Source organism: Python bivittatus, unplaced genomic scaffold, assembly GCF_059951505.1.
Source record: "Python bivittatus isolate LINGU-HERP-01145 unplaced genomic scaffold, Pbiv_v1 ctg000200_np1212, whole genome shotgun sequence".
NCBI classification, from domain to species: Eukaryota; Metazoa; Chordata; class Lepidosauria; order Squamata; family Pythonidae; genus Python; species Python bivittatus.
In genome coordinates this window covers 7,168,476-7,194,473 of record NW_028277040.1, presented here as the reverse complement: position 1 = coordinate 7,194,473, position 25,998 = coordinate 7,168,476, and the positions used below count along the sequence as shown (strand labels likewise).

Below are 25,998 nucleotides of genomic sequence, written 5' to 3'. Positions count from 1 at the left end.
ACCATTCAGGGAGTAATAGAATGTTTATAAATGAAGAGGAGTTGTGCGCACACACACACACAAATTGCCAAGGAAAATTATTTCATACATACTCAAATGGATTGTACTGATATTCATCCATTATTTTCCTTTTACAGTTGAGTTCTGAAGTACCAAAATTGTTCCTCCTGTTTTGTCAGCTATGTCTAGTTTTAAACATTGGCATAATATTAATAATAGTTTTAATTTTCTTCTTTAGTTGCCCAGCATGAAGAGACAATGTGTGCTTATAGAGACCCATACCAAAATGATCATGGGATTAGTGAAAGTCGGATTTCTCAAGAGAATGGTACAGTTTTATGTATGAAAGGAAGTACCTGCTATGGTCTCTGGGAGAAAACCCGAGAAGGAGAAATACATCTTGTGAAACAAGGTAATTTCAACAATAGTGGTGCTGTTTATTTTTTACTGTGGTTTGATGTAATATATTTAATGAAGGTCTGCCAGGGATTACTAATATTTTTGGCATAAAAAGCATATTTGGAAAATTTAGAGCTTATTATGGGCATTTCCCCAAAAATGGCTGCTGTTGAGCTTAGCTAATCACAGAACATCAATTTATCATACCTTTAACCTCTAGCCTCCTGGGATATTCTCTGCCTACATAGTTTATTTACCTCTATTCTTTTTCCTGAGCAGATGGGCATACTTCCAGAATCTAAGATTTTATATCCAGGTGAGATGTAAAAGGAAAAATAACACAATATTTATATCAACTAAACTAAGTACATAGATTGTCTCATCAATGATTACATGAGAGGCTACAATCTGGACCTCTGAGGATTTTTAGCCACACCCAGATTGTTCATAGTTCAATTCATTGCTCAAGAATCACTGCCCAATTTGTAATAATCATAAGCCAGGAGCTGATTTATTGAACCACATTATGAAGAGTACTATGCTTAGGAATCCCACTCATTCTTGTTTTGCACAAATGGATAAACATATCAAATAGAGAATATGGATCTTGGATTATGGTAGAAAGTAGAATCTTAAATCAGAATCAACAGAGCTTGTTACTGGTTTTTGAATCTTGGATGATTTCAGCATTGTGAATCATAATCCCTAACTCAACACTGGTTTAAGATATCTAACCCAGCACTGCTTTAAGATGCTTTAAGATGTCTTTCTAACATGCTTACGTGCTTGTACAAAGGGAGGAGCCATGTTATGTATGCTCCTTGTTTTTGTTATAACTTAGTAAATTAGGATTCCTGGCTTATGAGCTAATGTGGCCACAGATGGAACTCTGATATACCATGCAATGTAACTGTTGCTATTTTATATGTGATTTGCTGTTGTGAGGTGGTAAAGAAATCAAAAACACCTGATTGTACCAGTGGATTGCTTTTCAACTTGTTTTAACTTAAGTTACTGAAGGGTAATTTGGTTGGTTTGGTTGGTTGTTTTTTGTAAAAGATTAAAGGGTACATTTTCAGCAGTTTACAACTGCTTGATCTAAATTGGTAGACAACTAAAACCTTGAAGAAGAAGGTTTTCATGGTTATATAGAGTTTGAATGAACACACAGATATTGGTTACTGTATATAGCAGATCATTGAAGATCAAAAAGCACACAAAATATATTTGTATTTATTTTTCCAATTATATTAATTAGTTTTATTATCTATAAAATTAAATCTCTTCTAGGATAGTTCAAAATGCATATTTCAAAAATAAAATTAAGAAATACTGTTAAATTGGTTGTTAGAGAAAGTAGTCCATTAAAAAAAAAATTAGAATTTGTAAGGCTGTGGGACTGGACCCAGTCAAAAGCCTGGAGCCATGCCCATTTACCTGAACACATTTTATGATGCTAGGTGATGGGGATTGAGGGAGCCTCCAGTCTAGCCAAAATTTGGTTATTATTTCCCACTTTGGCATTCCTGTTTCCAGCTACAAATAGCACATCTTACTTATATTTTCTGTCAATTTCAGATTTCACATTATCATACAACTCATCCACCTCTCCTTCCTCTGCATTAGTGGTTGGAGCTTAAATCTGAATAACTGTCATATTAAAGAGTTCTCTGAGAAATCTGATATTATTCAGTCAATGGTTGCATTATTCAGATTTCTTTTTTTGCATTATAACATCAGCAATCAGACATCCTGAAGGCTTCCAGCTAGTCATGTAATAAATACCGTTAGTACTCTGAAAGATTCTCAGCTCTTCCTTAGTAGCATGCTGAGTGCCATCCAACCTGCTGGGTCCATCATCTGTCACTATATCATCAGTGACTTTATCCATGTGGTTTTCTTGCTATAATACAGGAGTGGTTTACCATGCTTTCCCCTGTGCAATATGAAATAATGCCTTTGCAGATTGAGGAGGAGATAATACCTCGCTTGAGGAAAAGATTCAAACAATATTTCCATGGCCTGGGTTAAAAGGCAAAAGGGATTCTGTAGAAAAGAGGCAACCTGATGAGAGAGTAAAGATGAAAAGCAAATTAATATAGATTCACAATATGAATCAAATGAAACTGATGCGCTGTTTTATTTGCTGTTTGTTTTAGGATGTTGGACTCATATAGGAGACCCCCAAGAGTGCCATGCTGAAGAGTGCATAGTAACAAACACCCCTTCATTAGTTCAGAATGGGACATACCGTTTTTGTTGCTGCAGTACCAACCTGTGCAATGTCAACTTCACAGAGAACTTTCCACCACCAGATCCTACAGAGCCTCCTTTAAGTGAGTTACCTCAGACTGAATTACAATGAATGTTGAAGAGCAGTTGTGATTTAAGGAAGAGCATTACTGCTATCTTTATGGAATCCACTGAGTTTGATTTGAGAAGCTAAAAAAAAACCCTATTATTTTTCTGTTGATATGTTAGTGATCTCATATTTATTTCATCTAAAAAGTACTGAGGCTTCCTTGTTTCATCTAATATTCTTTGTAAAATGTCAGTAATAATATTGTGCTACAGTGTTGTAAGATTAATACTTTAAATACAGGCTTCAATAGATCTGTTTCATAGAAAAATGCAAGAGTTCATCATACCAGAATACAATTTTAGTTGGGGGGTGGAGTTGTATTTTAAACTTTAGATTTTAGTTTTGAATATTCTTTATTACATATAATTATGTAGTCTGTTGCCTTAGGACTTAATCCTTAAATGCTTAGACATGCCCTATTATAAAACCAGTATCTCTGTGTTTTCATTGCTCATTTACAGAGTACTACAAGCCTGAATTATGGCTAGCCTAACTATACACCAAATAACCCTTGTAATCTGAGCAAAGGAATCATTAGTTTAGTTTTAGCTATAATATTTTGTTCCTTCTCAGAATTCTGTTTAGTTATACTTAGTGTGATAAATAGCTTAGTCGAAAGGATTTAATCAGGTGGCTCTTGAATAGGAAATAGCACGGTCAACACATTTGCATTAACTTTCAAAACTGTAGGAGACATTCTGTACGCACTCTACAAACACACATGCTCTTTCTATGTTGTGTGTTCAGCTAAGTAGATATTATTTCATAGCTCATATAGAGATGTTAGAATCTTCAAAAAGAAATGTTCTGAATTTTTAAAAATCTGTTTGTAGCTATTAAAAGTGAACCAAACTACTATTAACTAACATTTAATATCAGATGTTAAGAGAGAAAATATTACTGTATAGTGAAAGAATGTTAGAAGAACATAGAAGCAATTCAAATCTATGGCCTTCAGAATAGGATCAGGTCATAAACTAGAATGTCTGACAGCAAGAGAATAATATTGCTTGATATCTGTATGCCCTGTTTGGTGTCCTGCAACTCATAATGGGAAGAATTAAATTCCTGCTTCCCCCATCCCCTATAGCATTGTAGTAGGAGATTGCTGAACACCTTGTTTTATTAGCTCCCAAATTCAGAGTTTACTACAAGGTTGACTGCTTATTTTCAAGGCATATCCTCATTGGCCATTTGAATGAGTGTGTCTTTTTTTTTAATTCACAGTTCAGTATTTTTCTCCATGCCTTTCAGAGCATGCTAAGGAATCATGACAGGACTACCAACTTAATTATTGGAAGGAATATGACAACAGTGCTGGCACTGGCCTGCAGAAAGTGAAGACTGTTGTACATTAAGTTTGTGATAAGAAGGGAAATGGCCTTCCTTGTATTCATATTCCCTATTGTCTTTTATCTTAATATTTACATTATTAAAGATGGTGGAACAAACTGACAGTAAAAAGATATTGACCGGTACTGTGGGATAATCTCAGCTTCAGCTGAAAAGATCCAAATCAATATTCTTATGAATCCCTGTTGGAAACATAAAGATGACTTTGGAGAGTGAATGATAAGAAAATAACAGAGCTATATGTCCCTTGCACATTGATCTAAAATACATTAATATGTTTGAAGATAGAGTTCTCAGATATGCTTCCTGCATTGTTAATCTTAATCCTAATAGCCCATAGCAGATATATGCTGAATACTAATATGGCCTGTATTTTATATTCCATGCTGTAGGATAGTATATGAGTAAGGAATAGGCTGTAGTGTTCTTAACCAGAGAAAGTATCTGTATTTTAAATAACTAAGTTAATTATTATGTTCTCTATAATTCTTATGCATTTTTATGAAATTCAGTAGCTATAATTGAGAGAATGGTAGTGGAGGTGAATAAACTTATTTCTAGCTCTGTTAACTCTGCCTTAAGGTTAGAAGAGAGACAGTCAGCTAGGGCTATGAAATGCTTCAAATATGGTATCCAAAAGGTGCTTTGGAGCATACAGAAGCATCTGTCTGCCATCTCAAAGCATTTGTGTCTTTAAGATGTCACATATAGGTGCAGTATTCCTGTTCTTGTGTGCTCAGAAGCCTATTTAGAGATCAAATCCAAAATGCTACCATAACATTGAGATTTGTTGCATTGATTGGAGGAGGAGAGTGTTCCTTTGTTGTCTGCTAGTTTTGTTCTTTGTCTTCTGCTCTGAATGTGTCTGGCAGTGACCCTGGTTTCTCTGGCTGGAGACACATGGTATTGTGGCATGGGAAATACTTCAAAGATAACACCACAGTTGATTGAATGGGAGACTGGGATCAGGAGTGAGTTTGGCTTTTCACTGAAGGGCAGTTGCTTCTTGCCAGGCAGGATGCAGATTATATAACTGTTGGAATACTTTGTTTCCCTTTATCATAACATCATTTTTTTCAAGCTTTTCATATGCCTGTATAGTAGGAATAATGTGAAATGAGTAGTTGATTATGAAATACACAGTGTTTAAAGTGTAAATAGTGATGAAATCCTGCAAAATTACCTCTAAAGGAAGAAAAACATTTGACAGTAGAACAAATCTAAAACATTTACAAATTTGAATGCCAGCATATAAGACATAAGTATTTGCCATTAAAATAAAAAATGATCATATATACTTATTAAATTTATCAGCTGTTTACAGCTGAGGCTGATGATCTCCATTTTATGAGGAGGCATTATATGGGAAAGGTCAGCAGTGCTATTCTCATGGATGCCAATTGCCTACAACACTGCTAGGTGGCATTTAGAGACATCATAAGTTAGAAAATATGTTAAAACTTTCCAATCTCAGAAGACTGCCAAACTCAGGAGACTTGTGCAATTTCAGGCAAGGTTACAAGAGATCATGTAAAGTCTTAGTTGAATTTGATCTGTGTGTGTGTGTGTGTGTGTGTGTGTCCGTCCGTCCATCCATCCATCCATCCCTGGTGTTTCATGCAGGTTGTAGTTCAGCCTTTCACTGCCATCTTAAAGTATTTGCATATCCATTTGGCAACTCTGACAGGCAAAAAGGCCATTGGCAATACAAGAGGATCTAGAAAAGTACAGTGGTACCTCTACTTACGAACTTAATCCGTTCTGTGACTCTGATCGCAAGTCGAGTTGGTCGCAAGTCGAAGTAAATTTTCCCATAAGGTTCAATGTAATTACCGTTAATCCGTTCCGGCGTCCGCGGACCACGTGTCGGGCGGAAAAACGGCCGCTGACCACGCGGCAGGGCGGAAAAAATGGCCATGGACCACGTGTCAGGGGCGGAAAAACGGCCGCGGACCACATGGAACGGGCGGAAAAATGGCCGCGGACCACGTGGAACAGGCAGAAAATGGCTGCGGACCACGTGGAACGGGCAGAAAAATGGCCGCAGACCACGTGGAACGGGCGGAAAAATGGCCGCGGACCACGTGGAATGGGCGGGAAATGGCCGCGGACCACGTGGCACGGGCGGAAAAATGGCCGTGGACCACGTGGCACGGGTGGAAAATGGCTCGTAAGTCGAGGCGAGTTTGTAAGTAGAGGTAAATTTTTGGGGCCGGAGCTGATCGTATCTTGAAAATTTCGTAAGTAGGGGCGTTCGTAAGTAGAGGTACCACTGTATTTGATGTTCACGAGGAACAGTACAAATGGCAGATTTGAAGGAGTGGAGAGCAGTTGAGCAGATGCCAACACATTACAATCAGTATTTGGAACGGCTAAATTGTTCTGCTTGGCTATTTGAAGATAATCCCTAAACATTATATCAGCCACATTCATGTTGGATTAATTCTGAAATAACCTGAATTGTCCTGGAAAAAAACCAGAGAGTTCTAGTTTTCTGAACCAGTCTAAAAGCTTAGAACAGTTAACCTTTGTTCCCATCATTCCCCTGTTTTCCTAATAGTCTTCCTGTTGCACCACAGCCACATAGAGAAAAGACAAGATTTTCCCCATCCTCCTCTGTTCTCCTTGGAGCAGAAGGGAACCTGGAAGACCAGGAGGTAAAATTCTTCTTACAGATGCCACAGTGAACAGAAAGTGAAGAACCCCCCTTTTTTTATCACATACAGTCAGGTCCAGAAATATTGGGACATTGACACAATTCTAACATCTTTGGCTCTATACACCACCACAATGGATTTGGAATGAAACAAACACAATGTGCCTTAACTGCAGACTGTCAGCTTTAATTTGAGGGTATGTACATCCAACTCAGGTGAACGGTGTAGGAATTACAACAGTTTGCATATGTGCCTCCCACTTGTTAAGGGACCAGAAGTAATGGGACAATTGGCTTCTCAGCTGTTCCATGGCCAGGCGTGTGATATTCCCTCAGTACCCCAATTACAATGTGCAGATAAAAGGCCCAGAGTTCATTTCAAGTGTGCTATGTGCATTTGGAATCTGTTGCTGTCAACTCTCAAGATGAGATCCAAAGAGCTGTCACTATCAGTGAAGCAAGCCATCATTAGGCTGAAGAAACAAAACAAACGCATCAGAGAGAGAGCAAGAACATTAGGCGCGGCCAAAACAACTGTTTGGAACATTCTCAAAAAGAAGGAACACACCGGTGAGCTCAGCAACCCCAAAAGACCCGGGAGACAATGGAAAACAACTGTGGTGGATGACCAAAGAATCCTTTCCCTGGTGAAGAAAACACCCTTCACAACAGTTGGCCAGATCAAGAACATTCTCCAGGAGGTAGGTGTATGTGTGTCAAAGTCAACAATCAAAAGAAGACTTCACCAGAGTGAATACAGAGGGTTCACCACAAGATGTAAACCATTGGTGAGCCTCAAAAACAGGAAGGCCAGATTAGAGTTTGCCAAACAACATCTAAAAAAGCCTTCACAGTTCTGGAACAACATCCTAAGGACAGATGAGACCAAGATCAACTTGTACCAGAGTGATGGGAAGAGAAGAGTATGGAGAAGGAAAGGAACTGCTCATGATCCTAAGCATACCACTTCATCAGTGAAGCATGGTGGTGGTAGTGTCATGGCATGGGCATGTATGGCTGCCAATGGAACTGGTTCTCTTGTATTTATTGATGATGCGACTGCTGACAAAAGCAGCAGGATGAATTCTGCAGTGTTTCGGGCAATATTATCTGCTCACATTCAGCCAAATGCTGCAGAACTCATTGGACAGCGCTTCACAGTACAGATGGACAATGACCCAAAGCATACTGCAAAAGCAACCAAAGAGTTTTTGAAGGGACAGAAGTGGAATGTTATGCAATGGCCAAGTCAGTCACCTGACCTGAATCCCATTGACCATGCATTTCACTTGCTGAAGACAAAACTGAAGGGAAAATGCCCCAAGAACAAGCAGGAACTGAAGACAGTTGCAGTAGAGGCCTGGCAGAGCATCACCAGGGATGAAACCCAGCGTCTGGTGATGTCTATGCGTTCCAGGCTTCAGGCTGTGATTGACTGCAATGGATTTGCAACCAAGTATTAAAAAGGGAAAGTTTGATTTATGATTATTATTCTGTCCCATTACTTTTGGTCCCCTAACAAGTGGGAGGCACATATGCAAACTGTTGCAATTCCTACACCGTTCACCTGAGTTGGATGTACATACCCTCAAATTAAAGCTGACAGTCTGCAGTTAAAGCACATTGTGTTTGTTTCATTCCAAATCCATTGTGGTGGTGTATAGAGCCAAAGATGTTAGAATTGTGTCGATGTCCCAATATTTCTGGACCTGACTGTATTTATTGGTCCAGTCACTAGAAGCAGAAGATTGTTTTGCAGAGGTAGGGGACTGACAAGAATTAGTTTTCAGGAAAGGGAGGGATGGCAGTATGATTGAGTATAGCTGGATATTATTCTCTGTTGCAAGTTTTAATCTGTGCTGGCAAAGAATTTATAATTTTAAAAGCTCACCTCTAATTTAAGGCAGTTAGTTTTGGAATTCAGACTGAAATGTTCACTGGCATCTCTGCTTTAAAAAAGAAGGAATATGTCTTGATTTAATGTATTATAATGGCCATTCAGTAATTAAATGTGTAATTTGGAATTAGTGCATTATAATTGACATTCTCTGTTACTTATTTGAATTTGTCCCCTGTGGTGTATTATACATTTATTAAGGAGTGCTTTGCTTTATCATGAAGTGATTTTATTTCTTTGTGTCTTATCTTTGCTTTAATCTTAGAGTATCTAAAGAGTGACATTGTTTCATGCTATTGCAGTTTTCCAAAATTACTTAAAGCAACCTTCTTTCTCCTTCAGAGTAACTACAAACATATATTTATATCTGATTTCAAATATAACTCAAAAATGGAATTCTAAAGGATGGCTTCAGACTCTGAAGTAAATTTTGAGTCTGTTTTGTGCTTTTTTGCATAGCTAGATTTTTAAAACTAGTTCTACAATATATTCTACCCAAATTAATGTGTGGTCACAGATAAGAAAACAGATTTAATATTTAATGAATTGAAGTAGGCTACAGTTGCTATTCAAGGCTGAAAATTGCAAACATAAGCCTATCCAACAATATTTTGGATTCACATGCACATTTTTATATGAAAGGTAAATTATTGTTTTAACATCAGGGACTATTTATCAACAATAGTACATACCAAATACATTGCCTTAGTAGCTGAAGGATCCTTGAGGTCTTTTCTCCTTCCTTTATGTTTTCTTCTGCATCCTTTTAGATTTTGTTCCATTTTCCAAGAAATGTGTGTTAAGTAAAAGCTTACTTGTTTGACATGTTTTAAACTGATTCCACTTATATATTTAATAAAACTTCATCCTGAAAGAATCAAGTTGTCACCTTGTGGACTAACATTCTAGTGTTGTGTACACAAACTTTAACTTGCATGTGGAAGAGTTTTCTCTGGACTCCTGTGAGTTCCACAAACTCCTGAAATGGCTGTAGGGACATGCAAAGCTTCCAAAGGAAACAAGAAATCCATTTCATTAGTATTCATTCCTGTTTGATAATAACAATTAATACTAGCAATATTTCCCCTTAAAAGCTCCCAAGATGATGACTACATACAGTTTTTTTTTTAAAGAACTAGAATTAATGATCTAATGATCATACCTAAGGGACCGCATATTCCCCATGACTTCAACCTGTCCCATCCGATCACACAGAGAGGGCATGCTTCAGACCCCCTTGGTAAAAGTGCTCCGATTAGCAGGGTCCGGAAGGTGGGCCTTCTCTGCTGTAGCCGCCGCCCTTTGGAATATCTTGCCCCCAGCGGTGAGATTGGCCCCCTCACTCCTGGCCTTCTGGAGGGATTTGAAAACCTGGCTCTGCCGCTTGGCCTGGGGTGGGGAGGGAAGACATCAAGTGTGGGGATGCCTAGCCCCTTAGAGGCCTGTCATCTGCAGATCTGGAAACCATCAGCCTCTTGGATTCTTTCTTTTTTCTTTTCTTTTAGTAACGTTTTGTACAGTTTTTATGTTTTATGTGATTGTATATATATTTATTGTTTTAATGGTTATGTGAGCTGCCCAGAGTCCCCCATCAGGGGAGATGGGCGGAGATAAATTTAATAATAAATAGATAATAAATTTTAAAAATGATCACTATTAGAATATTCAACCTTCATAAGTTTGAACATTTTTTGTTTTTTGTTTGACCTCCTGAGATCATTGGTATTTAATATTACAATGTACTCTTCTTCAGTAGATTATTGTAGTTTGCTTGAACATTGGCAAATAATATTTTAAAAGTGTAAATAAAAGGAACATTGCTCAGTTGCTATAGAAACTGATATCATTTTAGCAGTGAATGGGCCATTTTGTAGGCTGCATTTTAGTAAGTGCTAGTTCAGTGACAAGTCTAATGTTAATTATAATGTATTTTTGTATAAATAATATACAGAACAGAATAAATTAGAATAGGTTAGATTAAGAAGAGATGGATGTTTCTTTTTCAGCTATTGTAGAAATCCTTGGATTAACTCACATGTATGCATTTCTGTATTAACCCTATCGAGTCAATATGTGATAGTATGTGGATTTGTTTAATGTTCTTTTGGTTGTTACTGAGATGGCAAAATTATTCAAAGGCTGTACTAAGGTTTTGCAAATTAGATAGCTTCCACATTTGAACGAATACTGTTTTTTAGCAGTGGAATCGAATTCTTTTTAATAAGAGATTGAGGTGCAATTGGGAATAGTGTCTGTTAGACAACATTGTTAGGCTAGGTTCTGAGCATTGGTTCTTGATGATACAGAGGACACTTGAATGGCTTGCTCCCACTAGGGTTGATAAGGCAGAAGACCAATAGGTATAAGTAGTAAGAATTTTGAAAACCAGTTTGGTTTAGTGCTTAAGGCACCAGGCTAGAAACCGGGAGACTATGAGTTCTAGTCTTGCCGTAAGCATGAAGCCAGCTGGACAACCTTGGGCCAGTCACTCACTCTCAGCCCTGGGAAGAAAGCAAGGGCAAACCACTTCTGAAAATGCTGCCAAGAAGACTGTAAGGATGAATTCAGGCAATTGCCAGGAGTCAACACTGACTCAATGGTTAAAAAAATAAATAAATAAATAAACAGTTCACACAGAGAGATGATCTGATATCTGCAGGGATTTGAGCTGTTTTGTTTTGTTTTTGCTCCATAGCAGAAATCTATTGATGCCAGATTTTGTCAGTTGGACAGAAGCATTTTTTCTCACAGGAAAAATATAGAATGTTGACAAACTTGAATAGAAATGCCTTTTAAAAAAAAAAAAAAAAAGTCTGGCTGCAGTGCCTGTGGCAAGTGCCTATGCCTGACCATTTGCTGTTGGCACGTATGAACAAATGTATAGGATGAATAGGCATTTCCTCCAAGCTGTGAAAAAAAATGTTAATGAAAAAAAATCTGGGTTTTCCCGTGCATTGCTGCCATTACTGGTACTCAAATGTTCTCTCTTGGCTAAGGGGATGGAATTTGAAGACAATATTTGACAGTTTGCTCCCACTGAGCAAGTCCAGCAGTAACCATTTAATAGACTTAGTTGTGCATGTCTTCATTAACACCAACTTTGGATTTCTAAATTGTGGGGAGAGTTTGTTGCCACCTATGGCACCCTGTTCAGTCTAGATTATTCAGTGCACTGTGTGACACCTTGTTGTCTGCTGTACTTATACTGTGGAAGACAAAGCAAAGAAGGGTGTGAGATTTATGCTTTCTCTCTTACGCATGTATGACAGTTATACATCTGCGTATGAAATTGACAGGAAGAAGCCTTAATGCTGTATATGCAGTGGTGCACAAATCAAAACAATTCTTGCAGCAATTTGATTAACTAAGCCGGATATTTGATGCAGGGTGGTATAATAAATTAATTTTTAACTTAGCAGCATATTTTCCTGAGCATACGCAGCTACTGCTGATGAAATGCCCTTGCTGGATCTGAAGTTCCTCTGTCCACTTCAGATCTGAATATTGTACACCTTTAATAAAAAGCAGAACTAAAAGATTGTTAAATCTGTGCCAGGTTACAAGCCAGTTCTAGTACGAAGTATAAATTGAAAACATTTCTGCTAAAACTAGTAACAGTAAACAATGACATGCAATTATTGATATTGGATATACTACATCTTTGTAAATATTGCAGACATTTAAATCTGTATTCTGTACAGGCAGGGGTTTTTTTTTCAACGAAATAATATATTTTGGATGGTTGAGGAAGACGTATTATTGTTCTGTCTGAAAATGTGAGCGCATTAGATCATTTCCACAAAAGAGTAAAGTAATTTTGGCCAGAAGCCTTTTTTTGGGGTGGTCTTACCTCTCAGGAAAATATAAATACTATACTCCTGAAATTATCTTTTTGGATAAGATTTAGGGGGAGGGGCAGGGAAAGGGAACCCAGGCTAATGCATTGTAGGAAAACTCTGCTTTGCTGCTAGCACGTCAGAGTTGTACATTCTTTGAACAGCAGCACCAGACAAAGGCTGAGTGTAAGCAAGGAAGCAGACGGCACGCCTCCAGCCAGTGCCCCGGTCTGGCTCCAGGATTTGTAAACAGAAACAGGCCAGGCTCCAGTAAGGCAGACAGCGGATGGCTCTCCCTCCGTCTGATCTGCATGGAGGAAATGCCTGCTTGTGCAAGCCTTTCCATTACATAAAAGTACCTATGAGCTATTTAAATTTGCCTTTCTGTGAATGCTGGAAAAGCATGTAGTGTTTAACTGTTTGAGGATCACGGTGTGTTTCCTGAACAGTAAAATGAAATGTAGGAAATTGTGTCTGTTAATGCCTGTAGGTGTAAGGATACCCACCCATCTCCTGCCCCAGAATATAAGAATTGTACTATTTCAAGGAAAGTGAAGTGTTGCCAGCTTCAACAGGCAAACGAAGCATTACTCCAAAAAACTCCAGAGCGTAGCTTGAAACATCCTAGTCCTTGGTGTCGTTAATTGTATCATTTTTAGCAGGGTTAAAAACATGCCTAAAGCAATTGTTTCTGAAGTAGTGTTGCTTTCAGATTTTCCTCTGACTGTCCTTGGGGCACCTATGTCCAGAAGGAGGGCTCCAACAGCTAAAGCAAGTCCCTTTGTGTTCATGGATTTCCTGCCTCCGAGTTCCCTTCTCATGGCCAGCCTTTCCTCTCTTTCCCAGCTCTGCAGCAGCATAGCTGGAATTCAGGTTTCATTTTGCCTGCACATGTAGGCAGCCGATCCTAGCCTTCGTAGAGCTCCGGACTGGCTAGCAGACAAATCTTGTCATTGAGAAAGAGGCTAGTTGCTGCTACTGAAAGGTTGGCTGCTTTCTCCTTTCTCCTAATTTCTAGGAAATTAATGATACAAGGTAACACTGTTGTATGATTTAGCATGTATTCTGAACTGGATCTCATAGCATAGGATTCTCATATTCTTTAACAAGTAGCAAGAAAATTTGAATAGAAAGATAACACTTTATATAATACGCTTATTTTACTCTAACACTTGTGAAAGACATAGCTCAGAAGCTTGTATTATTGCTTAGTCCCATTGTCATTGGATTCATCTTGCTTCCTGTGCTAGTAAACATTTCAATGGCGTTACTAGAAAAGGTGATCTGGGAATGTGGAATGACATACCAGTGATTCCAGTGTGTCAGTATGAAATAATCTCTGTTATTTCACAATAATAGTTCATTTCAGGAAGAATGGTAACCACAAGCTTAAAGTGATGCTCTTCAGGTAAGATGCTTCCTATCTTTATTAAGTAATTATCAAAACACTAGTGGGTGTTAATGGAGTTTGAAAGCTCATAGAATTTATTAGAAGCATCCCTGTTTCAATTTTTGTTCAAAAGAACTATCATTTCAATTACTAGCCCATTCTACAGAGACAACCTTATATTTGGGTAAACAAAAATATTTTTTTATTGTACTTGGATATTTGTTTATCTTGTCCTTTCCTTATGCCCCGTTTTATTACTCCTTTATTTTTTTCACCAAGCTAATTTTCTTAATCCATCCCCGAATTGAATAAAAGAACTGTTGTATATAAAGCTTTAGGCACCTTTGGCTAAATTGTATGTTTCAATAAAACCCTAAGTGAACAGAAACTGCTCACTTTACATGGTACAAAATTAAACATGGTTATCTTTCTACAAATTTAAATGCATACTTTTTTCTACCAAAGGAAGTTCTATAAAGTACTGAGTGAAAAGGTTCCCAACTTCTGCACTGCCATAGTCACTGTTTTCTTATTTTGAATCTGTAAACGACCACAGAAATAGTAAGTATGAATTCACATTTGCAGAAATATACTGTGCTCATTTTTGTACCATGTACAGATGTTATACTTCGTAGAGCCAAAGATCAGTCCACCAGAGCAAGAGTCTTGTAAGATAAAAATGGCTAGTGTCTGACAGATAAACTTTGAGCAAGTTGTTTAAACATATCAGGGAGGCAAATCTGGGGGAAGGCATCATAGATACACAATGGGCTTCTGTTTGTTGGAAATAACATTTGTAGAAATAATTACTAGGCAAGCACCTTTATTATCATTGTTAAACATTTTGCAAGGGCAAAGTTCAGTTGCATGAAAAAATCTTAATAGAGCGTATATTACTGGCAGCAAGGCAACCTATTGCAAAATTCTGGAAAGATGTAAAAGAATTAACAGTTATTTATTGCTATGAGAGAATATGGGCACTATCAACAGAAGAAAAATTGTCAGGGAAATTAAATTAATTTGCATTTTTGTATTTCTTTTGTTGCATGTTTTTATTTTATTTTGGTTAAAATTTAATTTAGAGAAGTTATATTTTTTATTTGCCCTCTAGACTAGGGTAAAACTATAGTTCAAAAATATTTTACCATCCTGATTTGTTAGTGGAAACACCAGTCATAGCTTGGTGGTTCAGATGTTATGTTAAAGTGTAGCTTGCTCAAATTAGAGAATAAAGTGTCCTAGAGGAAGCAGGTTTCATGGCTGATATCCATAGCACAAAAAGATGGGATCTGTGCCTCCTCTGTTCCTGTTAGATGGGAAGTGAGGGTCTCTCTCCATCCAGGCAAGAAGAGCTGATCTCTCTGCAAACACAGATATCATGGGAACCCCGTTTCCAAAACAGTATATAGCCCTGTAGAAATGGATTTCCCCCTCTTTGTCTGGAATAGGAATGTTGGGCACAATGCTGCTGAAGTTACATTTTCAAAAGAGATTTGATGATGTGCATTATGACTTACATTATGTAAAACACATTTATGCACAGGTGGGTGATGAGGCAGTCTAAAACTGGGGTGAGGCTGCCCTTCTGCCTTCTACAAATAGTTTCTTAAATCCCAGCCATTTGCCTGGGATCCAGCTTGGTTTGCATGGCTGCCACTCGGTTACCACAGTTGCACCCCTCCCCCCCAGTCACTGTGCTGCAGCTGTTCATATGCAATGTTGCCAGTTTCTGTAGCTTAAGTCAGCTATTTTGTGAAGCAGTATTCTTCTCTCAAAATTAGCATAAGCCATATCCACCCTCCCCTAGCATTTTTTATAAATCTCTATGGCAAGAGTTCTTAAACTGCAGGCCACAATCCCACATGAGGTGTTAAGCAACTTAGGGAAGATTCATGATATTTTTTGAAGGCTGATATGGTTAGCACAGGCGAAGTAGGAGCCCCATCAAAACTCATTCCTACTCTGCCTTTGCCAGCCCACCCAGAGTTCGCACAGGCAAAGTGAGGAGCAAACGCAGCATTAATTCTGAGGGTGTTCCCACTTTGGCTTGGGCAGACAAAGCATGGAACAGTGTTTGAGACAAAGCTAAATCTGTGGGTCTAGCCATCTGTTAAGATCATCTGCCAATCATAGCAGTTTTATTTATTATTGTTTAGTTATTTGTTTATTTATAGTTTGTTTTATTCACCAGACTAGCTGCCTAAATTCATTTATCATTTTAGGAGTTTGCAATATTGCAGAGTTTGGGAACTTGCACTGTATGAGTTTCTGTGCTTTTGGCTTAATTTAAAAACTAACGTAAGATGGTCATAAAGGTTGCAATCCAATGCTTCTTCACTGCTTGAATTTAGTTCTTAATAGTTAGTGTTATATTCATAGATTGTCATCTTAGTCATGCTTATCTGTGTTGCATGATTGCTGAAATTTCACCTGCCATCAGCTGTCAGCAGCTGAGGTAAAGCCACTATTCAAGCAGATTCAGCCATCTCTTAGAACAGTATTACAGGATTATTAGATATTAATAGGAAGCACTTTAAGACATAATGTACTACATAACTGCTAAATAGTGTTATTAATTGATAAGGACCAAGTTGCCTTAGGACCATGATAGGAGCAGCAAATCAGGCTCTGCACCAAATAGTGAAAATGTCTTTAGAGGTCTCTGGGTAAGTGAGTGTGGGATGTATAGATAGATTGGAGAGTATGTATGAATCTATGATCATTCTCTTTGATGCAGTTTTCCATCCATCCATTCAGAACAGCTAACACAAGAATGAATGAATGAATGAATGAATGAATGAATGAATGAATGAATGAATGAATGAGAGCACACAAGAATGCCATCATGTGGATGAGAACAATTATCGGGTTGTGATCTAATATTAAGGACATCTCTGCCATTCCACACTTTTTCTTAATATCCTCAGGAAAATGGGAGAGAAAGATCATGTGGAGTGCTGATGAACTAAAGAGCCTATGGAATATATCTAGATTTTCCTGTTGTTGGCATGCCCCCTGACAGATTACATCCAAGGGAACATGATCTTGGAGCAAAAGAAAAGATCCCCATTCTTGTTATATCAAAGCTGTTCTTGCTTGGATTTACCCTCCTTGTCTACTTTCTCAGGATTAAGACCAAACAAGATCACTTCTGACGCAGTATATTATGGACACAGGAAGGCAGTCTGATTTAAGCTGGTCTTTTAATCACCCTTCACCCTTAAGTATAATGTATAAATGAATACTTGCCGTGTACCTTATACAATAGTCCCTGCTCACAGAAAAATCTTTACTGTGGCTTGCTGTGGTGTTTTTCCTTCAGCTCTATAAGAGGAAACATTACCCCCCCTCCCAGGACATTTATGCCCCTGTGACAATGGATAGATAGAAACAATTGACTATATTCTTTCATTTTGCCAGTTTTATGGTGATATATGTCATTTTTATTTGCTGCCACAGAACTTGTTTTCTTTCTGTTTTTGAATTGGCCAGTGACTATAATCAAGTTTACTACTACTTCTACTAGCATTAGTAGCGATATATGTAGTGCTCTTTGACTGAATGATAGGGTTACTCAAGCCGATTTTATACTTTTTGAAACTTTCTGATAGTAATTATTTTATAAAATGGAGTGTTGCAAAGTTCTGTGTGGCAACATGTAATTTAGGACACTAGTAGATAATAACTTCTTTGTAAGTATATAGATACTAAGCTTTATTCTACTTGTATCTGTTGCTAAAATGCTGCTCTTTAGTCTTATTTGTAATTGATAATTATAACTTTTATTTTAAATAGTTCCTTTCTTACTTGAATTTTTGCTTTTATATAGCATTCTAATATTGTAGTTTGCATTTTTATGGCTGTGGGAATACTATCAAAAACCATAATAATATTTTGTTTGATTGCTGTGTTATGATTTGTAATACATAAATTAACACTGTATACGTAAATTGAGTCTGTATGACCACCATAGCTATGTATGTGTAGATATGTGGACTAGCAAGTATCTTGGAATTCTGCTAACCACTGAAGATTGCTTACAAGGCTGGAATAGTTGCATGTACGTTAAGTGAACTTGTTGGAATGAAAATACAAGAAATAAAAAAAATACTTTTCAATGTCTAGAATGTTCAGGCATTTTAAGTAGAATTTTGTCATCAACTCAATTTATATTGCATGTAGTCCTGCATTCTTGATCTTCTGTTAAATAGTAAACTGTACTTAATTAAAGTTGGCTTTAATTGTGACATGTTATTAAGTTGAATGAAATGCCATCACATGTCTCGGAATACAGCTATAATCTGATCTTGGAAAAAGTTATTAGGTATAGAATAATGGCTTGAGAAACTGATTTTAATTAAACCATATAAACTGTTTAGCATTAATAGGTCTCAGTAAAACAGATTTTGTTAAACTGGTATCTCTTTACATGTCAACATTCATAACTATGTTTGAAACTTAATTTCAATGAACAAAACTAAATCCAAATGAAATATATGGGTGTGTTTGGAGAACCAAACATTCAAGATCTATACAGCCTTGCCAAGTTTTACCAGAATAATTAGACTGCTCAAAGCAAAATTAAGTTGATCCAGCATCACAATTCACATACCCTTTCTTCCACCCATTGCAAAGCACTATTGTGGAATTTATTTAAGACAAGTGGGTGGTCTATTTATAGACCATCCACTTCAACAAGGATTTAGTTAACTAACACTCAACAACAGTTTAAATGAAATCATGCCTAGTGTAATAAAACCAGATGGTTCTTATACCATCAGTGCCCATATATCCTGCTGAACAATAAAGTTTTTTAAAATCTTGAAAGGGAGGTTGAAGTCCCCAGGACCACCTCCAGAGTTCTCAGCACCAACAAGATCCAAGAAGGAGCCTCAGAGTAGTTGTAAGAACCGCAGTACTCAGTTCCCAATGAAAGCAACTCTCAGCGCTCCCAATTCCTTAGGGGTCATAGAATACATTTTCGGTTTAGGAAATTTTGCCCCGGGTTCAATTTCAGTTGCATAGTCTGTTGCTCTGTGAGGAGGGAACTGATCCGACTCTGCTTTACTAAACACCTCTTTTAAGTCTCTATACTGTTCTGGGATTGAGCAGGTTTCTTCGGTGTCATTCTGTCTTGGAAACTCCACACTCGCCTCTAGTACCAACATTGGTGTGTTGCTAATTCCCTTTAGAATTCTGTAACCACCATCCTGAAATGTCAGGCTCCCCACCTTCCAATCCACCTTGGGATTCCTTTGCTTTAAGTAGGATAGAGCATGGCCAGCAGTTGGAGCTACTAGGAAACTTAAGGTTTCTCGGTGAGTCCCAATTCTCATCTCGATTTCTTTGGTGTAGAATTCTACTGGGCCCCCTCCCGCTTGTGACCTGTTCAACTGCATAAAATGCCTAGCAGTGCAAGCGATTGATTGCAACTAGTTCGCTTGCTTCTAGAGCTATTCACTACTTTCCAATAAATGAACTTTCCTTTGAACCTGCATTGGTTTCAATGAGAGTTGCTTTCATTGGGAACTGAGTACCATGGTTCTTACAGTAGTTATAAATAAGATATTAAAATGGCATTTTGTCAATCTATTTATCTTCAGGTACATTTAGAAGAAAATGTTGAAGCATTAGCAAAATTGTGTCATTCCTCTTTTCTTCATCATTAAAATTTTAGCCACAATCACATAAACAAACTGGCTGACTTTTAAGAGCTTGCAGCCAATATAAATCTGCAAAAAAATAACAAAGGAGTCTTAGTTGAAATTAGGACTGTAAAATATGCTTTGACTCTAACAGTTATGATGGAATAAAAAACTGTTCATTACATTTGTGGAGTGCAACCAATTCTAAGATTGTTCTATGAATCCTAGTTCTTTGGTTGTATCAAAGTGATCATCTTCTCTAAAATTAGCTTGTGGCTATGGATCACTGACCTAGAATTATGGTTATGTTAGTTTTTATAGGTTTCTTTTTTTACTGTTTTAGCATGGTTTTAATTGTTTGTTGTGGTTCTTGTATGTCACTTTAAGCACCAATGACTTAAAATGCATTTAATAAGCCTTAAAGTTAATAAATACTAGATGTAAGGTACAATGCTCTTATTTCTCTGGTGTTTATTGAGTTTTTGTTTTATTTATTAATACAGTTATGGGTATGTCAAACTGAAATGTTATGTTTGCCACATGTCTCATCTAGCAGATACACAATCTTTTCTTAAAACATCTACAGTGGTACCTCGGGATACGAACTTAATCCGTTCCGTGACTCTGGTTGCAACTCGAGTTGGTCTCAAGTCGAGGTAAAGTTTCCCATAGGGTTCAATGTAAATCCGGTTAATCCGTTCCGCCCTCCGAATTTGGTCGCAACCCGAGGCAAATTTCCCCATAGGGTTCAATGTAAATCCGGTTAATCCGTTCCTCCCTCCGCCCGAATTTGGTCGCAACCCGAGGCAATTTTCTCTTCAGAGCCTTACTCCCGCCAAGCCTGCTCTGCATTTTCTTTGGGGCCATGCTGACACGCACAGCAAAAACCTTTGCAAAACACCGCAAAACACACCACAAGCCTCACCAAACGTCTCCTTGCTACCGCGACCTTGCCCACAGGAAGCCACGACCGCGTGGCAGCAGGGAAAATGGCCGCGGATCCGGTTCGTAACTAGAGGCGAGTTCATAACCCGAGGTAAATTTTTCCTGCCAAAGCTGGTCGTAACCCGAAACGTCTGTTAGTAGAGGCGTTCGTATCCCGAGGTACCACTGTATAGCAATATCTACAGAAGCCTTCCCCAACATGTTGCCTGGATATATTTTTGATTATAGTCAAATATAGCACCTCCAAACTCCAACCAACATGACCAGTGGTCAAAGGTAGTAGAAGATACAGATGAATATGTAGAGGGCACCATGTTTGGAAAAGCTAGTTTACACAGTTTTTACTCGATTGATTTTGTCTTCACAACATGGGAACTTCATGAATAAGTGAGAAACTAAGTCACTGAGTTTAATCATAAGTTATAACTATGACATGTTATTGAATAAGAATCATTGGCCAATGATTCTTGTCATCCAAACATAGATTAATGGCTGAGGCATTGCTTAGCATGTAATGCATTGTCATACATCATGTTGAATAATAATTAAAAATAAACGTAAAGATTTTTTTTTCTATTTGAGTTTTTTACATGTGATCTTGTCATATTGCATTGAGATAACTAAGTGAAATGCTTTTTTCTTTAGCTCCTGCCAGTTTGTTCCATCTATAGTAAATTGTTCAGTTAAAAGGACCTCATATTTCATAAAAGATAATCAGGCAACAGATCCTTCAATATACTTTTCTAGCACTCCTTGTGAAGTTTTATAGAAGTCAGCCCAGAGATTCAACAGAAATATGAACTTTTAAGATTAATACACAACACAGCATTACAAGTTATGGCAATTTTAGAAAAGTAAATCTTGTCTGTTCAGAGTGATACAAATAGTAGGCTTTTTTTCCTCTGATTGCTGTTCCACTACCTACCCCCATCCTTACTTGTGATAATTGGTTGGCAAGTTGGACCTGTTGGCAAGTAAATGTTGCCTTCCTTGCAGTTAGGTTTTTCCAGAAACACTCTGGATGGCAACATCAGCAGGAAGATTCACCAAGGGCAGGATGTCATAATTTGCCAGACATTTCATGAATAAAATCATCTATATTTGCTCCCGGTTGGGTGGCAGATAGATGTAAGATATAACAGAAGCAATGTTTGATGTTAACTGGGAGATTTTTAAGCCTGTGGATCACAAGGCAGTGGACAGAGTCCTTTGTGATGTGAGCTCTGCTATTTGTGCACTTAATCCTTGTACCACCTGGCTAGTTAAAATGGCACAGGGAGAACTAAAAGTTTGATCTGGCTGTAATCAACTCCTCATTGAAGGAGGGAGACATTCCAGAAATGTGAAAGAGATGCTACTCTATGCCCCTCCTCAGGTGGCTTGCTCCAGATCCAAGAATATTTGACAACTATAGTCCTATATTTAACCTGGTGTTGATACAGTGCATGTATTTCACTTTGAACACAATGAAACAACCATTAATGTGTGCTTTTCAGGTTCTCTTGCATATAAAGTGTTGTGCAGAAAATATGTAGTATTTGAAACAGCTCAGAAATTACAAATGCAAATTCTAATACTAGCCAGCACAGACTCATAGTAGAACTTGAGCATATGTGAGGAAAACCTATAATGCTGATCTGGGAAAATATTTTGTAACTGTACTTCCATCCTTTGATTATATAAAGAAGATTGAAATTTATAAAGCACTTTGTGCAATATTACAAAAACGTTTATGCACTCTAAGATTATCAGATGATGCAGGGTTTAGTGATGCAGTTTAGCATTTTGATAGTGTCTTAAATTTCACAGATAAAGCTGTTTCAAAGTCGGGATATAATAATTAAAATTCACAATAAAGTATGTTTTCAAGAATAGCTTATTATTGCTATAATAAAAGATATGAACTGAATAAGATTTTGTTCTATATTTTATATTTTATAGAATGAACAATCAACTGATAAAAATATAAGTATTAATTAAAAATGAAATTGCTGTCATACTTAAAAAGATGAATTCTGTCTAGTACCATGTTGATAACCAAGGAAATAATGACTTAGCTGTGCAACTCTTCTTAATCAAAATGTGGAAAATCACTGCTCTTTTCCATTTTTTTTCTCTATAATATCTCAAAAACATTTTCAAATCTCACATCTTTAGCCTTTCAGGTAACACTCTTCTTTTCCAGTAGTACTTCTATGCTATTCATAATTATACTTTTATAAATGAAATATACTGCTTGTGTCTCTCTGTTCATAAATACTTTGATACAGTACTTTCTCTATGCACATACAGACCTGTGTGTTTGAGACAACCAATTTTCTAGGTTTGCTTTGAATCCAAATTGTTTCTTAAGATTTCTTCTGATAGTAAATGGAAATACCTTCTCAGAATAGAGATGTCTGGGCATAATTTTTTTTCTCATTTTTTTTTCCTCCCATGGTTAGGGAAGAACAAGTTGGTAGAACTTGTTACAGGTACAAGCATCCCTCTTGATTGTATAAAATCATACCTTATTATTTTCTGAATCAGTCATTTATTAGATTTATATCAACCCTCTATAAAATCTCTCATCTCTAGCCTGTATGGAAATTGTAGTCAGATACATTAGGAAGGCACCAACTTAGAGTAAGTTGATCTATTTTAATAATTCCTTCTGCTTGTTTTATTGTATCAGTTTATTGGCACCAAAAATCATGGTCTTAAGTTCAGACTCATCTTTTCTTACTTTCCCATTCTAGTGTGATCATGATTTGGTCCAAACTGCTTTTGGTTTAAAAAGGTAGTTTCCTCTGAACTGATCCTAACTGGTTTTCTGGTCAACAGAGCAAAAGTGATGTACCATTGCCTTTTTCCAGGATAGATAAATAGATAGATAAATCCCCAATCTATCCTACAGCCCTAGAATTTTCTGATGGTCTCCAACCCATGTATTATCCCACAGTTTATTGGGTTTGGAAAGTATTGTTTTTCCATTGTTTTTGTGTTTTACTATGGTATGTTTTAACCAATTGCACACTGCCCAAAGAGCTATTACTAGGTTGTATAACAACTGGATAAAAAAAAGATTCTGAAGATAATTTAGAAAAGAAATCTTCTGATCTCACAGCCTTACTAGAGATAGGGGTATTCAAGCCCACATTTCACTCTGGTTCATTACCCTTATGCTGTAATAACTCACTGCCTATGCCTCTTTTAACATTCCTACTCCCTTCTCTTTTCACTGATGCAGCATTTTGAAAATCAATTTCTAAGCAGATATATCTTTTCCTCTTCTTGCAGTACAGGTACCTTTGGAATCAGACATTCTACTCCAACATTCTAAAGTCTTCTCAAGCCACTTTTCCTAAATTTAGGCTTGGGTATATTAGAAGACGAAGATATAATGAGAGGGATTAGTCACAGCTTTCCAGTACCCAACATTCCTGAATTTACCTGTTCAAATAACTTTCTATAGGGAATTTTTCATAGGAGTTTCTTGTCAGCATGGAGATGTATACCATTTACAACACATAGTTTACATTCCAGTTAACATTCCAGTTAAAACAGGAGCATTCTAAAACAACACCCAAACATCAGTCAAATTATAAAATGAACGAAAGCAAGAAAATAAACCAAATTGAAGGCATGGTGGCAAAGATTGATGCTGGTAGCATGCTGTAATGTCAATAAAGAAATAGCCAATTTGACTTTACAAATCAGGAAGATTTACAACCTACATGTTGTAAGGTTCATGGTCCCTAAATGTTTCAGACTTGATAGGCAATGAGTAGCAGTTTCAGCTGAGCTGAGAAATAAATTAGCTATGGGTGCAGCTTTTTGGACCATGGAACTTTCCATCACTCCCAGAAGCAGAAACACTCTTTAATCCTTCTGAATCTCTTGTTGAGCCAATTTTTGTATATAATAATATATGGTGGAACATCTGGGTGAAAAACGGAAAGCAGAAACGGAAAAAATAAAGCAGCAGTGACAATTCAGCTAGCTAATTCCTTCTTGACATCTGTTACATATTTATTAGTAGTTCAAGCTTACTTTCATAGATTGCTAAAGTATATTTAATTACTCATTTAAATACCTGAAATTTGCCCTTGAGTATTAAAGCCACTATCATGTGTTAAGTTGAAAGTTGAGATAGCAATGACAAAAAATTGTGTATGTGAAGAGGAAGGTTTTAAAGACCTCTGGTGTTTATTAGTACATGTCTAAAAAAGAGAGGATAATTGATGGAAGTAAGGCAAGTTGCCTGGAAAGATGTTTGCCAAGAACTTGTCAGAACTTATACATCCTATGATCTGGACTATGAGCCAGAGAAGATAATGAAAAAAGGAATAAATGTAAGTTTGTGATTAGAGTATTAGGAAATTAAAGTACAGTCTCTTCAGATTCAAATGCAGGTCCTCTTGTCATTACTACTAAAATGGAACAACTAGTCTTACCTGCACAGGCCAAACTGCCCAACATTCTTACCCCTTAACTGCTAGTGGGTTGCATCACACATCTGCAGAATAGGGGAAAAAAATTACATACATGGGTGAAAAATGCTTTTTTTCCCAGTTGTTTAATATGCATTGTACACATGCATATCTAAACTGAGAATCATAAATTGCAATCATACCAGAAATAAAATAAGAAACACTTTATTTAAATTGCAGAGCTCATCCTTCATTCCCCTAACTGCAGCAGAAACAAGTCCCAGTAATGTTTTTTAATGCTATGTCCAGACAATGTTGCTTTTGTCTCATCCCACAGGTGAGATATCTTTAGCTCTTCCCGTTTAAAGTATCTTTTTCCTCGTCTCCCAACCTCACTTTTTATATTTGTTTTTTAGGAGGATACAACCTAGCCCACTTCATGGGCTGAAAAACAGCAAAAAGAAATAGTCCTGCCACTTACTGTGGTGTCACCTCCCTTCCAGTAACATCAACTGCAACCCTCCCATTGTGGGGAGAGAGAGTTGTATCCCCCCAACCTTGGGAAAGTTGCACATCCTTGATGTAAGATATAAATACTGTAGGAACATTTCTCCCAAGCAGTAATGTTTTGTGATCCCTTTTGACTACCATTAATCTTTCAGAAAAGGAATTTTGCTTTATTTTCTCATAGTAATTCTAGTCCAGTTCAGACCTATTTTTTGAAAGAACTCATAATATCCAGTAGCTGCAATAATAATATATTGACTTTCAGTGCTTCTTGGTTTTGTTACGCTATAAGCTGATCTATAACTAGAAATTGAAAATTGATTTGTAGTGTCTTGTGATTGTATTATCTATTGACTTTCATATTGATTACATTTAATTGGCTTTTGTTAAAACTATGGTTTATTCAGTTAATATACTCCAAAGAAATAACTTTCCTCTTATAATACTCCACTGTACAACTTTGGAAGGGTAGAGTGATTAACAACTATAATTAGTATCTGTAATCAAGGCCATTGGGTTGGAATCTGGAATTTGTGGGGAAAAGGGGACTGTTTTCATCAACAGAATGCCTCTGATAGTGGTAGAATGATAGTTGA

At 37.2% G+C, this 25,998-nt stretch overlaps 1 protein-coding gene across 2 annotated transcripts in view; it reads left to right on the top strand.

Annotated features, from left to right (window-relative positions):
- BMPR2 (bone morphogenetic protein receptor type 2) overlaps positions 1 to 25,998 on the top strand; it is an 80,200-nt gene that overhangs the window by 31,755 nt on the left and 22,447 nt on the right. Inside the window, exons 2-3 of one of the 2 annotated variants that reach the window (XM_007422019.3) lie at positions 239 to 412; positions 2,559 to 2,735. In XM_007422019.3, the coding sequence (XP_007422081.1) occupies positions 239 to 412; positions 2,559 to 2,735 (351 nt within the window). Of the gene's footprint in view, positions 1 to 238; positions 413 to 2,558; positions 2,736 to 12,996; positions 13,489 to 25,998 lie in introns of those variants that run through there. The other variant, XM_088135652.1, reaches the window with a different exon arrangement.